This window comes from Anticarsia gemmatalis, chromosome 13, assembly GCF_050436995.1.
Source record: "Anticarsia gemmatalis isolate Benzon Research Colony breed Stoneville strain chromosome 13, ilAntGemm2 primary, whole genome shotgun sequence".
NCBI classification, from domain to species: Eukaryota; Metazoa; Arthropoda; class Insecta; order Lepidoptera; family Erebidae; genus Anticarsia; species Anticarsia gemmatalis.
The window spans coordinates 12,104,748-12,121,871 of NC_134757.1; the positions used below are offsets into that span (position 1 = coordinate 12,104,748).

Consider the following 17,124-nt stretch of genomic DNA (forward strand, 5'->3'; position numbering starts at 1 on the left):
AAAGCAGAGATGTGTGCGGTGTGCTGTGTGCTGTGCGAGAAGAGATGTTTTTCAGCTCGCGGGACTCCACCAAAGCGGAGATGTGTGATCTCTCGTCTCCACTGCGCGTCGTCCGCGCACAGCTCACATCTCCGCTTCCATCGCGACATACAAATATTACACATCTCCGCACAGCGATCTCCACTGAAGCTGAGCGGAGAGGAGACGTGTCAATAACTCAATTCTATTGGTTGTTTAAAAAACATCTCCTCTCCGCTCGTCTCGTCTCCGCTTTGGTGGAGTCCCGGCCTTACTCGCAACGTCAAGTAAGTTCAACCAGTTTGAACCAGTTTGAGTTTGTCGCTAGATACAAATGCCTGACGGCCAACATGAACACAAATTCGCCACGTCCCCGCGCTCGTGACCGCCACCTCGCCCGCACGTTGCTACGTGAATAAGCACTTTGGTGCGAATAGTCTCGTTTGCCGGTTGATCTGCAGTGCTGCTGTGATTTGAGTCTTAATTATTATGTTCTTTCCCCAGGTCCGTCGGCTGCTGCGCTCGATGGCGGTGGAGTGGTGCCAGCCGGCGCTGCTGGCGCTGCCACGCGACTACGACCGGCTGTTCACGTACTACCACGAGCGCGTGTGCCTGCAGTGCGGCGCCGTGCCCAAGGAGGCCTCCGTGTGCCTGCTGTGCGGCACGCTCGTGTGCCTCAAGCAGCCCTGCTGCCGCCAGCACCAGGTGGCCGAGGCCGTGCAGGTAACACACACTTATATGGAGGTGGACTTATCGACTACATGCGATGTAATAGGACGTAACTCAATGTAGCATAATACATTTCTGATTCAGAGGAGTATCTCGCTAGCCTCTTCTCATAAGACTGTTCTCTCTACTGAGCTATGTTATGTGCCAATATTTGACGTAAATGAATAAATGATTTGATGTAACATAAAACAGCGACGTCTAGTTGTATACCTACAATAGATCCTCCCACAGGCCGGCGTCGAGTCAGCGCCCCGCCACGCGCTGCTGTCGCACGGGGGCGGGCGGCGGGGCACGCGCGCGGGCGTCTACGACTTCACAATTTTGTATGGACACACGCGAGCGTCCGCGTTATGCAATTTGAGGCCTAAGCCCTCCTTCATATTAGGCGCCCACTTTCCTAAGACACCCGCGCTTTACACCCGTGAAATTGAAAATTAAAAACTGCAATTACAAAGTGTAAACTAACTCACGTTATTTTATCACCAGCACGCAATGGAATGCGGTGGCGGCACGGGCATATTCCTGGTGGTGACGTCGACGTACATCATAGTGATCCGAGGTCGCCGCGCCTGTCTCTGGGGCTCGCTGTACCTGGATGACTACGACGAAGAGGACAGGGACCTCAAGTGAGTACACTACCGTTATTAATTTATACTTTAATTTATTTTTAAAATTTTCAAAACCCTGCGATTTCCTCTACATTTGAAGTTCTGAGAATTTTTAATAATTATACACTTGCGGTTCATCCCGGCTGCGCCTGGGTTAAAATGTAATTCACCCATAATCATCATACACTGAAACCATTTATAGAAAAATGTTTATCTATTGATGATGACCCCATCTAAATTCATATAGTAGACTATGAGTTTTGAACAGACAGATACAGAAAAGAACTTAATTTTATAATATTTAGTCATTAAAAAAGTTAATATACTCCGGAAAATCTTTTCACGCAGATCGGACAGAGAATAGTTCAATAATACATTACTACATACATACATAAACTACCATTTAACTTCTACAGGCGCGGCAAGCCGCTCTACTTATCCCAGGACCGCCTGGAGCTGCTGCAGGCGCAGTGGCTCGCTCACCGCTTCGACCACACCAAGCGCACCTGGGTGTGGCACCGAGACTCGCTATAAACACTACATACATACATACTACATACTATACCACACACGCTCCATCGTACTTTCCTCACTAATATTATGTATACCAATCAACCTTACAGGTCGTCTTTAATTAACTTTTAGAGGAGAAATACGGACTATGATATACGATGATAAAAAAGATGGTCGAATTGAGAACCTCCTCCTTTTGTTGAAGTCGGTAAAATTTTGTTTTTATATTCTTATCACGCCTGTTATACCCGAAGGTGAAGGCGTTTGTGAAATACAACCGCGTTTCTCTGACTACGATCAATCAATTGAGTTTCATTCATACTAATGTCAGAAATAGGACTAATCAGTATATAATAAATTCAACTAGGTCGTTAAATTCTGAACGAAGCCAGCGGTTTAGGATTCTAAATCATATAATAGCTAAGTACAATGAATCATGGTTCCTATTCGTGTTTCTCCTCTAAAAGTATAGTAATTCAGATGACCTTATACCATACTAAATCTTTAGTAACATAGGTTTCAAAAATAAAGCCTTCGCCTGAATATTCTTGTCAACAAAATTATGTTCGTATACCCTATGAATCTGATCGCAAACTATATGAAGCTTTAAATAGGAAATAGGCACATTGCTTTAAAAACATACGAATTGATAGACACTTTTTTGGGTAGAACTTATGAAATATGATACTAAAATCATTAATTCATTTTTAATTATGTTTCCTTATATAATATTATAATGCAACGGGTGTTAAACGCGAATGAAAATTAAAGGTTATGATACCTTATGTGACTGATCAGTCAGCCCGTGACCACGGTCAAATCAATTCGGTCGAAACGTCGGGTAAACAAATAAGGTTTCATTAGCATTCAATCACGTTTAAGTAAGACCCGTTGCATTATAATATTATGAGTACAAGTTGCGATAGTTTAAAATCGTATATTTACGAAATCAAAAATCAAATCATTTATTCATTTAGGTCAAATATTTACACTGATCGTTACAATTACTGAATCTACCACTAGCTCGGAAAGGGGGGAGAGGCTTATGAGAAGAGCTATTGTTTACCCAAAAAAGGTAGTTAAAATAATCAACTTTAGTGTTTATCCGCGCTCACATCACGTTAGTTGTGAAATCACACCGATGGGTGGCGCTAGTGTGCACTAAGCCTCACAACGATATACTTATGATCTGAAACAAAATTATCAATGAAATATAAAACTAAACATTTATGATATTTGTTGATGTATATTTTACTATATTATTTGTATCTATTATACTATACAGAGTTAGGCAGACGGTTGTCCAAACGATATAACCATCTGCGGGGATATCACGTATCTCTGTTGACAACTAGTGCACGTCAAATTGATGGTCGTTATTCAGTACATTGCTGCTTTGACGTAACGTGTTCATAACAATACTCTTAGGGAGAAAACAATAAACTTGGATTTCAAATAGTTGTCAACTGAGATACGCGAGAGCCCCCGTGGTCTGGACTGCTGACAATACGTTTGCACTTTCAACTTAAATTAGGACTCACCGTTTCAGAGATATTATACTTTAAAGTCTTAAAATTGAGCTTTTATTGTACTAGACCGGGCGGACAAAGTATTTTGGTCAACCATCTGCCTAAAGCAGAGTGTTGTTTAAAAATTATAGTTATGTATAGTTTGTTTCCGTTTCTCCTCACTATTGTTTCTGAAATATGGCTGTTGAGAGTATCAGATAAATATACAAGATATCGTCGTTGTGACTTTAAGACCTCTTGTGACACTTTCCAATTTCGTTTTTTGATAAATCTTGATTTAAAATGTAATCCTTTTCATATGCAAAAACAAAAATGTGCATAAGACGTAAACGCAAGCCATTTACCATCAATAAAATATTAAATGTGTGCTTATGCGTGGGACTGGTCTTTCGGAAAACGTAATTTTCTCGTAAAATAGGTTTTTCAAAGGAGATTTTAATGTCGCAACGATGATTATTCGATATGTAACGAAATTTTCTTACTTATGTAACAGCTCAGTCCATTAAAAAATCATTATGTTATAACTAACAGTAGCATATAACATACAGCTTCCCAGCTAACATTTAGGCGCTAGACCAACATCCTCTAAATTTAGTAATAAAAATATAACGAATAAAAAATACGAATCGCAGTTTTTCATAGTGAAAAAGTTAGTCATTTCATTTAGACAAGTATTTTAGTGTTTACGTTATTTATAAATAATTTGTTTACTAAACTGATACTTTATTAGTGAAATTTTACTAACGTTTTTTTATTAACCGCCTATGAGATAATCATAACTTTTAAACTTTCGTGTTGCATGTTTATTATATAATAGAGTACGGGAATTAACGCGAACACGCATTTTACCTTTGTAACTCGGCAGGCAGTCAGCCTACGACCACGGCCAGTGTAACCTGCGCCGAAACGTCAGACATAAGATGCGTGTTCGTATTAATTCACGTATTCTTCTATTATAAAACGCCTATGAAATATTTACGGTGGAATAAATATGTTATTGTCGGTTTCATTTGAGCTTCGTTACAATGATATATATCTTCAATAAATTGTTGTATAATGTTGCTTGTAAAATCTCTTTGAAGTCTGACTGTAAGAAAATAGCAGTCGTTTTAAACTATAGCAAATTTTATGTTATCAAAACGTACTTGTTAATTATGTCAATACATTATATCGAAGTACCCTACGCCTTGAACTGTTAATTACATTACTGTCATAATTTACTTATTATATTTAGAATTTTCTCTTGTTTCATATAGTTATATTTTATTATACATTACAAATTTATCTAGTGTTCTATCTATATTGTTTAGTGTGGTTAAACAAATTGCCAACGTAAAAATAATGTTTAACGTACAGCGTGGTAGTATAGAATGAATTTATGATCGTAGGGCTAGTCGACCCCACTGTTTCGCTTCTGGTCACGCGTCATGTAATAATGTTGACTATATTATGATGTATAATGTTTAGTACTGTGTCCAATGTTTGATCAAACTTTAACCAGTGTGTTTTAGTTGTAACATACTATGTTAGTCGCATGTAGTTTGTTCTGTGTTCTTCACACTTTGATGACGTGACGAATGCTAACGCATTAACTATTAACTACGCCGTCTGTCGACTTGTGTAGATCTTTAATGTTTAATCATATAAATATAATTATGACATCTTAATATTTACGAACTTGAGCACCGCTAATTATAGCTTGATGTTTTGCAGCCCAAATGTTTGGTCAAACATTTGAAATAATATATGTTGCCAAGTATGTCACGAAAATATTTAGTTGTCTTGTTTACTGAACCCGATAGTTAGTAGCGGGATGATACGACAAGAGGGTAACAGAGCGAGGGAGGAGATGCGAGTGTCAGTGAAGCGACGGTTCACATAAACAAGACAAACCTCGAACATTGTAAATATAACTTCAACTTCATTAGGGATGTCCAATGGGTGTTGTTAGGGCTGTGAATACGTATATTTTAAATTTTACTCGCTCCTCTGTTGACACGGTTGACGAATCACTTTAGATTTTAAAGACGATTAAATTATTATTTTATTTTTTCATATTTTTATATAGGATATTACCGAGTATGATATTAGCCAGTAGCCGCTTGCGGAGTTTCCATACCTTATTATATTGTTAAAAAAAAAGAAATGTCTACTTTTTGTCATCCTAAAAGTGATTAGTGAGTATAATTGTTAGATGATTGTCTAGGATGTTGTATCTGAACAAGTGCACGCGACTGGCCGCCTCGCGACAACAGCTTAGTTTCACTTACATCACTGACAATGATACAGAATATTTACAATATTCATACGAACTATCATCATTATAATATGGTGCTTGAACATATTGTTTTAGTTCTCGTGTGCAATTTAGATGCTTTCGTTTTATTTACTTGTATATTATTTTCTAAAGCCCGCGCGAAAAGTACATTTTTTTTCTGTTTTATAATATTTTTGTAGTTGTATCTAGTTTTAGTGTTAATTAAATTGTAATTGTATGATTTAAGCTAATTTGATTTTAAATTTTGTAATCACAACGAATTGATTCTGTGAAAATTATAGAAGTGGTACAGAATTGTTCTATGTTAGGTGTGCGTAACGATTATTTATATTTCACAGCTCATGAACAAAACATGTGTTATGCTTTACTTTGAACACGAACGATCCCTCGAGACAACAGTGTCCTTACGCTGATTGTTCTATAGCCGTATAACTATTAGTTGTCTGTATCGGTCGGCACTGAGAGCCCCGCACCGCTCGATGATATTTGTTAAACTTGTGTATGTATATTGTTCTTGTATATATTCAATCATTAAAGTTGTTGATATTTCTATTGTTGTTTCACTTCTGATAAATTACCTCTAATGTGACCACTGTAAATGGAGTTTTACTACGAAATTGATACCATAATTTGTAATAAGGTTGATTATTCATATTATAGTTCTGCTTTATTCATAGTAGAGTTCCACAAAAGTTTGCCGAATTCAAATGTGCTAGGTAAAGTCGCTATTGTATTGTGCCAAGATGTCACTGCTCATAGTTTAGTTTAAATAAAAGACGTGTAAATAAATTTCCATGAAAGGGCCTCATTAAAAATTAATATAGCTATATTTGTTGGTACAAGGTTCTAAGTAAATAAAAAACAAGCCATCTGTTAAAAGTTTATAATATTGTACATCAACTATGATTTGTTTAGAGGTAGAACATCCTACTCTTAAATTAACGGCTAATGTGATTACAATAAAATAGTTAATTTTTCATATCGCCGCGTTAATATCATTTATAGGCGGAGTGAGTAACCGAAATAACGTAACATAACTAAGTGTGAGCGGATACCGGTGATCATGTTGTTTAATACAAGACAAATAATGTGCAATATTTTTTGGCTGATGACCATTTACAGTGAATTTTGATTAGTATCTTCACCATTTGATAGAACTTTAAGATGTCACCAATCGATTGAAATTATTTTAGTTGGTTCGTCGTTAAGAACTTTAATGACGAATCTGTTTCCCGTGTTGCTAGTATGACTTAATATTATTTGAAGACATATGTATAATATATTCACAGAAATGTATTAATTGCTTTAAAGTCTTGTACTAAACCACATTGACCAACAGTCACCCGCTCAAAGTTATCATAATATTACTGTTGTTAATCATAAAAGTATAATTATTACTACATAGCTGCTTCAAATGTATCGTCCACGTACAACGTTGCAAATTAATTTCTTTATATATAATATTATATCTTAACGACACATCTGAAGGATCTATATCAAAATAATACCAAGTACTTTATTATGTCATCTTCCAAACAAAAAATAAAAAGGTTTTTTTATCACAGAAAATAATAAATACTATCAAACAATATATGTAGATGGCAACTAATGGCAAACTATGCACCTCGATCTGAATATAATATTGTATAAAATAAAATATAAAAATTGTCTTCTATATTTATATACTCCAGGACACCTTTGTTAGGTGTTTATAAAGAAGATAACATACTTATCGTTAGCAGACGTCAAGTAAACTTATAACAAAACATATTCCTTATATAAACGTGTGCTTGACAACTCGTCTCGATACACTGAGTTAAGTACATCAATGAGTCTAATTTACAAACACCGCTCAAGGTCAGTACTGTTTCGATGATATATTCTATTGCTATAAATACTATTGTACTTCCATCAAGATTACAATAAATAAAATATCATTTGTCTCTGGAGTACAACTACTGCAGCCACTGTAATACTGTCAAAGAAATCTAATAAAAATTAAGTAATTTTACGACAAAAAACTTCTTAATACTTACAACAGAAATGTACACAAGATAAATGATTTGTTTGACAGTTTTCGTGACGGAAAATATTGCAGATTTCGCTGCCTTACGATGTTAAAAAGCTTTAAAAATAAAAATATAATCTAAAACTGATACAACTAAGTAAATATACGTATATGGGTAGCGAAATCACTGTACACGTCCCCATAATATTGTTTAGCAAAAATACACAAATAAAAAATTACGTTCTCTCAATAATGATGGGAAAGGAATGTAAGAACCAATCAGCAACAACTTAAACACATCACCAGCGAAACCGGTACATGAACGCGATTATCGACAACATGACGTGCTTATCGACAATTTAATACATTTTTCGACAACGCCACCTCACCGCTTTGTCGATAGTTACGACTTAACAACTCCGCATTGATGTATTTAAGTCCTTATACAAAATTCATAAAGGATCTAAACCAAATATATTTTATAATCTATAGATTTCAACATTGACCACAACTAACCACTAAGACAATGATACACACATATTACTGGACTGTTATCAGGTAATTGTTCATGTTGACAATAAACGCGAACGTTTATTCAAAGGCGGTCGGCGACCACGACCGATTGGAAACGCGTTACCAACTGTAACGTAACAGTCGTTTAGTTGCCAACGCCACATTTAACTGAAATAGTTGCAAGGTTTAACAGTATTAACGGTATACATATATTCCTAAGCTCATGTTTTCAATAATATAACAAATTGATATATTAGGAACTGTCTACTACACTCCCGTGTAAGATCAAGTGACATAGACACAATTACCGCGATGCCAGTCCACACATCATTGACTTAACACATACATAATGCTCACATATTTACGCACACTTCCAAATCACGAAAGCTATAATCCCAATAAAAATATGTGAGCACTTACATATAAAAATTCGTGGCTCTCATTATCATTAAAAACGGGTAAAAATGTTACAATACATAACATCCCAAGTGTTGTCAGTTAATATTAAATAATTACTACTATATACACATACTAATATTACTTGTGTATGTAGGTACAACTTCTAAAAAACGTTTTTTTGAACACATTTTTCAATAAGATATGGGACAGTTTTATTTATAATCTAAGTGTTCAATGCCATCGTTCAACCCACCTCGTATGGCACAAAATATACGTATTTGCACCTTAATGAAATAAACTACAACTTATCGTTAAAATTTAGGCAAGCGGAACCTAACGGTGCGCGTGTGACGTCACTGTTTGTTATATAACTTTACATAACTCCAACAATCAATAACGACTATTGCTATTAAGTAAAATCATCCAATAAATATACATTAATATATTTAAGAACATGTACCATTACCATTACAATATTATGTACAAAATAACAAACAATAACCTACGTCACGACGTGTTATATAACAAACAGTGGCGTGTAACAGACGCGCTACATAACATAGGTAAGTATTTATCAATAGGCCGATATACGATTCCCTAAAAAAGCATATTTACGTATATACGTGTGACTTTGATATTAAATACATTAATAGTTATATATTTTTTTATATTTAAATTATAAATTCGTACAGACTAACTCATATTTTTATTTATTTTGTTACAACTAAACGTAACTAATAGTACATTATGCACAGTTAAAATGATAAAATATTAGCACACTATAATATTATATATTTGTTTATAATTATAATAATATATTATACTGGTCATTCTGAGATCTGTTCGTCACCAATCTGGCTCCAATACTGTCATATTTTTATTACAACGTCCATTGTTATTTAATGTGCTACCTTCTTAAAAATAACTTTGTAAAATTGCACGCAATATTATGCAGTAAATTATCTTAGTACTGAAAGACAATTGCATTCGGTTATAATAAAAAGGCGGAGAAAAGATATACGATTTTTGAGTAAAAATATATTTTAGTCATTACTGCTAAGTACGGGTTTTACCCCGTATTGAGAGGGGTTACGTTAAGGTTGCATTCTTGCAAAAAATACTTAAAAATCTCTCAGGCAGGACTGGTATGGGAGTGTTTATGATGATTGTCTTTTTCACCGTTAGAACAAGTGACAATTCTAATACACACATGATAAGTGGTGTGTTGCCTCGACCACTTTGCCTAGAAGACGAATGCTGAAATATCACTCCTCTACATATATGTTCATGTATAAAAGTATTAAAATGTATAGAAAGTAGCACATTGAATAGTTTCTCAACACGTAATCCTGCGTGCATCTGTCCTGTCGTTACACACATCCGCTAAGGTAACTACGCTAATCTAAGTCCGTAGATATGTGCTCAATATCAATACGTACTTTGTTATAAAATGTTTTCAATATTTACGTGTAGGGCTGTTTAAATTACGCGTAGGTAGACCACGGACGCACGACATTGTTCAAATAACTGGGTTTGGAAGTTACTGGAAGAATCTTTTTGACAAGACAATTTATTGTTACATATTGTTACACATTGAGCCAAACCTCTCAGCTTATTAAAATATTCATGTCTAGCTTCAATACACTTATTTAAGTTATTGTTAGAGTTGCCAAGTTATGTTCAACGATGTCAGTTGTCAGTGTGTTCGTCGTCTCTCCCACTCGCGTATACAAACATCAAAACGTGTCAAAAATGTCAAGCTTCTTTAGAACACATCCTATTTCCTATATATTTAGTTCATCAAGCTAATCCACAATCCAAAGCAATTATATTTTGACCAAGTTTTTTAGAAACAACAATTATCCAAGAGTGTGATAGTTCAATACCGATCGAAGTAATTCTCGTAACGTTCGCTTTACATAATATCGAAACCGTGCTATATTCTAAGAGAAGCGTTTAAATAGATTTTTAAGAATTTTTAAACATTAATATTAAAACTCGGTCAAAAGCTCGCCGCTTTCGTATCTATAACCACGCTATACCGCGCCCTTAACATTAAACCGTCTACTTCATTCGAGTATACTATCCGTCAAAACGATCAATAGAAAACGTGTAGAATGGACGACTCGACCGAACCTAATGGCGAAACAAATCGACGCGAAAACGTTATTATCAGTGTGATATGAGTACCTCGACAGTAAACACAAGCGAACAACGACGTCATCGAGCGGGTGCACGCCTCGTGCCGGGGGCCGGCGCTCACGGGCGCTGCGGGTGTTATAAAATCTGCGCCGACCAGTAGGGCGCGTAGGCGGCGGGCGCGGGCGGCAGGGGCGGGGGGCCGGGGGGCGGGCCCGCCGCCGGCTCCGGCTCCAGCGGGCAGTCGCAGTCGTCCAGGCGCGTCACCACGAAGTTGCCGTAGTCGTCCGTCAGCGAGCTGTGCCGGTACAGCCCGCACACGTGCCGCCGGGCCCCGTCACACCATGAACCTTCTGCCGACAACAGTACTGTGTTATTTACTGCTCATTTGTTCCTGAAATAGTGACTTTGGGCTGGAAACCATTCTTCTATTGGACCTTCAGGAGATAATAACAGGCACTGAAGTAAAATTTAACTAACTAAATCCAGTGTCCTAATCCTTGCGGGTATTTTCATTTAGCAATTGTAACTATAAAATTATCAGATTATATATCAGACTAGACATTTACAAAAACGCAGAAAAAAAACTTATAACTATAAATAAAAAAAATCTACGCAAGATAAAGATACATATACTTACCTCTGCTTATATCCACATCAGCCATCAACTCTTCGTTCATAAGTGCTGACAGTGCATCGTCTGTGTGTCTTGAATCTGTCGCAAACAAAGTTTATTTCAGTACAAATGTAATGTTTGAGAGTAACTTATTTGTTTATCATTTCAGCACGCTAACTGAACATTTCACTGATCAATGACCGCAACTGGTCATAAGAGCCTCACATTTTAAGTAAGATAAACATATTCATGTTTTAATTTCAATTATTTTGTAAGTCAGTATAGTATTTCATCATGCCATCGTGCATCATTAATTCTTTATTCAGTGAACACCTGACAGCTGCAGTTTTAACACCATAACCAAATACAGACTATCGTACAGACAATACAGACAATATTATATAATTACATAACATATTTCGTATTTTTTACAGTAAAAAATACTATGAATCATGATTAATGTATTAATGCGACATTCCTGAATACAATATATCACGCCTGTTTAACCCGCAGGTTTAGGTAGAGGTGTATGAAATACAACCTGCTGCCGCCATTAACAATGTCAGTCACATGTAATAAGGGTCAAGCCTATTGGCATTTACTGGGCACGGTCCAGCTCCAGGCTACTATTGAGAACATTCTAATGTAAATTAGAAAACACCAATAGTACTTCACCCGACTCGGGAATCGAATCAAAGACTTCATGATCCGCAGTTGGATACACAACCAAACGCGCCACAAAGGCAGCAGTATATCGCCCAATATTATACATTTATTATTGAAGTCGCATTTTCTAAGAAGTTCGGAAATTGAGCTATTCAAAAAACTAATCGTAGAATTTCTATGTTTTACCTGATTCTTCCTTAACAATAGTCTCTTCCTTGACGACCCCGGGCACAGTGGGCGAGGTGGGCGTGGTCGGCGTGGTGGGCGTGGCCGGGGGCGTGGGCGCCGCGTCCGTGGGAGCCGCGCCCCCCGCCTCGCCGCTGCTGTTCGAACTGCACTCTGGACTGTATGGCGCCATCTGATGGGGGAAAATATTCATTCAAAATATATCACAAAATTAGTCATTTTGGATTATTTCTGGTATCACAAGATGAGTTTTCGAGATGTTTGCTAGATTTCAGGACAGGAATGTCAAGTTTTGTAGTGCTATTCCAGATAATAATTTTGGAACATATCCACAAACATGGAAAAGGGAAAGTCTGTAGCTTTCCTGGCTATTGTTTGAGCGAAATATCGTTATTTAAGTTCAAAGTTCGAAATATCAGTATAAAAGTTGCTAAAAATGACTTACTAACGAATGATACGTTAGTAACTCATTTTTAGCAACTTTTCAGGAGAGATAATCTTCAATTTCGTCTTTCGATTCTCTAGCCAATGACATTGAAATTGTCTTTTTAAAAAAATAGGAAAAAATTAAAATGTCATAACTGCCAAAAAATACTTACGTGGTGATAGAAGACGCGTTCCCACTATGTCGTAAAGATTAATTAATCGTTGGACGACTGTCGTCTCCAGCTGTTCCCATTCTAACGATTGTTTGTCGTCAAACAATTTTATAATATATTTATTATTTAATTTACTTATTACACATACCCTTAAGCTCCGTCGGCGTCTAGGCGCGACCTCTGCCATCTTGTAGCTGGTGTCCATCGCCCAGTACGAGCCCTTGCCCGGGTCGTCCTTACTGCGAGCCACCTTCATGAAGCACTTGTTCAACGACAAGTTGTGCCTTATCGAGTTCTGTCAAATAAATACAATACATAAATCTATCAGCCCATTTCTACCTACTGTTGATTTATTCAAGATCTTTCCCTCGGTACTCCACTTGATACGATCCTGAGCTTGTTTCATACAGTGTTTTTGTTTTGTTTGTTACATAAATATGACACTTTATTTCTTTAGTAGAAAACAAAAATTTGCCAGTGTAGAATTAGTGATACTTGAAATCTTTTCGATGTGATTTGGTATGTGAATATGTTATTTGCTGGGAGTGAGGGAACATGTCGAGAGGAAACCTCACATACTTATGTTCTTACAGATATTGTCAGAGGACTCAAGACCCAACTTCTCTCTCAAGATGTGAGGAGACGATTGCCGAATACCCAACCAGGGGACTGTTAAAAAAACGGAGAATTCATAAATATGACTGCAGTTGTGACTTGTCTGCAATTTGTTCCTTTTTAAGTCATTCAAATCTGCGTCATTACGTGTTAATTGAGTTAAATCATCACTTCAGATTTAATTTTGTTAACATCTTTATAAAATGTGGGAGTAGGACACAAATCATAATTATGTGATCATACTCGATTTTGGGTAGACTAACATAAATCTGTATAATGACTATTTTTAGTGCATATATTATGATTGCAATTTAAACATTACGTGTGGGTATCTCCGATATTTTTCCTTGTCAAATAAATAAGCAAAACTTTAAAACTAATAATTTGGGCCTAGACTTTCAAATAGATAAATAATAATGTTGACCACTATAGTGGAATTTACAGGCAAATCGAAATAACAAAACAAAAGACCTTTTACCCCTTAACAACTCTTTACTTGCCAGCAATATTATCCATTCTTAAAAACCTTAGGCTAAATGAAAAATAAAAAATCATGTCCCAGGTGAGTTTGCAGACTACAGGTTAAGAAACACTCCTCTAGAGATTGTTACTAAATGTTCAACAATGAAGGCTTTTAATGTAGAGCTATGTAAACTCACCATCCATCCTTTGCCCGCTTCTTTGTAATAAGGGAAGGCATTACAGATGTATGTGTAAATCTCGTTGAGCGTCATCTTGCCATTTGGAGAGCTGCTTATCGCTAGTCTTATCATGCTGGCGTAACTGTAACAGAACAACATAATAGATTAAGAACAAATATCTAGGCATTGTAGATGAAGAACAGTGAAGACAGCAGAGGACAGGTTGCAGTTGTCTGAGGACATTTATATGCCAGTTTGAAATAATTAATATATTTAGTTAGCTACTTAGTAAGAAAACCACTTTGCTTTGTTTCCTCAGTTAGACTGCAGCTAGCAATTTATTTCGAAAACAGTGTCTATTTCCTGATTTTTCTGTTACTAACATCAGTTTTCAGCATAGCCTAGGTCTCTAATGCATCAACAGTGATGATTGATGATGTACTTAGGAGTCATTACATCTAGAACATTCCATACACCATTACTAAAGTTCCCGATATGTGTCAGATACCACAATCATGGATTATGACTGTAGGTAAAGATATAATAAAACATTAGGATTTAATAGCACTTTATCTGACAGCCGGTGTACAGACTGATAAAGAATTATGTCAAGAAAATACGTTCACACCACTGATATGGGGACTTTTATTACTAGATTTTATCTGTATTACGTTTTTCGACAATGATTAGGCAGCAGATTCATGCCTAATAAATTTATTTTGTTTTTTTTTGTATATTTTTTTTTAATTAGTTAACTACCAGCCAATCAGCTAGTGCCTAATAAAATGTTTCAGTCTGTAATAATTACAATTTCAACATTATTTAAGAAAAATAAGAACATAGATAGAGTCTAATTTTTCATTAAACCAGTCAACTACTCAATTATATTCAAAATGGCTTATAATTACTTTAGTTTTCTTTTACCATCATATACAAATCTACTATAGATTTGTAGAATATTAGTTTTTGTATGCCACTTATTCATAAATACCTATATACCTTGCTACTTATCAATAATTAGGTACATAAGACTCATTTATGTAGTAAATAACCCAATATCTAATGGGGATATCAAAGTGCTATATTATAACAAAAATGATAGAACTACCTAGGTACTTTGGTAGCTACCTACCTATTAGATACTGCACAAAATGCTTATTCATCAATTAAAAACTGCAGTGAGTATATACCTAGTTTTAAAGTGTTTTCTATAGTTTTGCTAATTCATGAAATTAATTAGGTAGCATTGTATTTCTGTGAATGTAAGTACCTAGATACTGGTTTTAACTAGTTTTGCAGTAACTTGTGGTTATTATGACTTTCAGAATATGCTGGAAACAAAATGTAGGTATGAAAACATGTGTTGTTGGTGTCAGTAATGTAATTAAAATTGAGAAATATATGTAAGAGAATTATTTTAGATGAAACATATCATCATTGTAACTTATAGCAGTTATTATTATAAATAGCTATTAATCAGTTAGCAACTCTATAGATACCAAATAACTGGTTGCTAGGACAACTATGAATCCACTTTTTTTTAACTCATTTCAAATGCTGGCAGAATGATTTATGACTTTGATACTAGTTTTAAAAAACGTCAGATCATCATAGATACCACTTGTTTTTTTTAATTATCTTCCAAAGCCTGTTACAAAGATATTATATCAGTATTATCAAATAATACTAATGTAACTGATTAACTACTTCTAAGAATTTATAATAATGCCTATAACAGAATATTGTGCAAGTTGTTCTACATGAAGACCTAAGACCTCCTTTGCAAATGCCTTGGTCAGCAATGTCAGCATGTTCAATAAAAATAAAGATTTCATGGAAATGATTACTCATCTCTTTAGGGGTCACACATAAGTGACACACTCGTACATATTAGGTCTTATTAAAGCTCATAACACGGGACATTACCTGTACGCGGGTTTTGCGTGTTTGATTTTATTCGTGTTCTCTTTCTGGTCCGCCTCTTTGTTATTGTTTTCCTGCTGCAGGCCGAGTGGCTGCACATCTTCGTACAGGAACCGCGGGATGGGGCCCAGCGGGCTGTGGCGTGGCGGGCCAGGGCTGAACGCGGGGAGCCACTCCACGCCTGGAGAATCGCTCATTGTCCCATCAATATACGCGCACTTTCACCACACCTCGCGTTCTCATCACCGCATGAACACAACAACATAGGTTTTTATCCTCACTCTGTGGGCGTAACGCTCTTGCTACCTTTTATGAAGATGATCCTCATTGTAGGACATCGAGAATCCTTGAAATTACGACTAACTCAAACCACTGTCACGAGACTGCCGTGTACGAACAAGCTTAGTAATAACAGTTACAAACACATTAATATATTGCAAATATAGTAAATAAACTAATCAAATAACTTAAAAAATGAAATAAAATTTTATTTTACATGAAAATTGAAATTATTATGACATTTGAGGCACCTACAACAAGGAAAATGGCGGCGTTTTGGGTGTGCTCAGTTCAGAAATCAAATGCGGCATAGGTTTTCTTTTGTCTGAGAAGGAACAATAGTATGTAAAAATATTTTTTGAAAGTTTATATTAATTCCGTTTTTGTTTGTTTTAGATAGTTTTTTACATAATTATTTCTTAAATAAGCGTAGATAAAGTAAGTCTAATTTAAAATTATTTCTCGGTGATAAATGTTGAATTATTTTTTATGGCAATGGCAACGATAATGTTTTGACAGATGGCACAAATTTAAAAAACTGACTAATGATGTGCCGATTCGATTATTTGAATAATCGATTAATCGATTATGTAATCTTATATTATCGATTGTTAATCGATTAATAATCGATTATTAGACTGAAATTTAAAGTGTCGTCTAAATGTCTTAAATCAAGATTATTTAAATGAAACAAGCAACACAACAATCACATTTTTAGAAAATAAAACTCAAATAGAACATACTCACTTCTTTTTTAAAAACAAAAACAATATTTAAACTGTAAATCAAACGTAACATAATCACTTAGTGATTTAAAAAGTTTTAACTTTTACCCTGTACTACAACCGTTTACTACCTATAGAAG

At 35.7% G+C, this 17,124-nt stretch overlaps 2 protein-coding genes across 2 annotated transcripts in view; one reads left to right on the plus strand and one right to left on the minus strand.

Annotated features, from left to right (window-relative positions):
* Positions 1-6,225, plus strand: part of Ubr3 (Ubr3 ubiquitin ligase) — a 56,666-nt gene extending 50,441 nt beyond the window's left edge. Inside the window, exons 34-36 of the mRNA XM_076121857.1 lie at positions 523-741; positions 1,234-1,373; positions 1,772-6,225. Of these exons, the coding sequence (XP_075977972.1) occupies positions 523-741; positions 1,234-1,373; positions 1,772-1,889 (477 nt within the window). The 3' untranslated portion in view covers positions 1,890-6,225. The remainder of the gene's footprint in view (positions 1-522; positions 742-1,233; positions 1,374-1,771) is intronic.
* Positions 6,226-6,544: 319 nt separating this feature from the next.
* On the minus strand, positions 6,545-16,525 carry LOC142977645 (uncharacterized). Its single transcript, XM_076121707.1, has 6 exons — positions 15,984-16,525; positions 14,076-14,199; positions 12,950-13,096; positions 12,203-12,374; positions 11,375-11,449; positions 6,545-11,087 (listed from the first exon to the last, which is right to left on the minus strand). The coding sequence occupies exons 1-6, from the start codon at positions 16,175-16,177 to the stop codon at positions 10,873-10,875; spliced, it is 927 nt and encodes a 308-aa protein (XP_075977822.1). The 5' UTR covers positions 16,178-16,525; the 3' UTR covers positions 6,545-10,872.
* Positions 16,526-17,124: the final 599 nt, after the last annotated feature.

Excerpts from the sequence above, each read along its gene's own strand:
- LOC142977645 (XM_076121707.1), bottom strand. The coding sequence starts at position 16,177 with ATGAGCGATTCTCCAGGCGTGGAGTGGCTCCCCGCGTTCAGCCCTGGC. Across the intron at positions 14,200-15,983 it reads CACGCAAAACCCGCGTACAG|TTACGCCAGCATGATAAGAC; the intron begins GTAATGTCCCGT and ends GTTCTGTTACAG. Across the intron at positions 12,375-12,949 it reads GACGCCGACGGAGCTTAAGG|ATGGCGCCATACAGTCCAGA; the intron begins GTATGTGTAATA and ends TTCCCCCATCAG.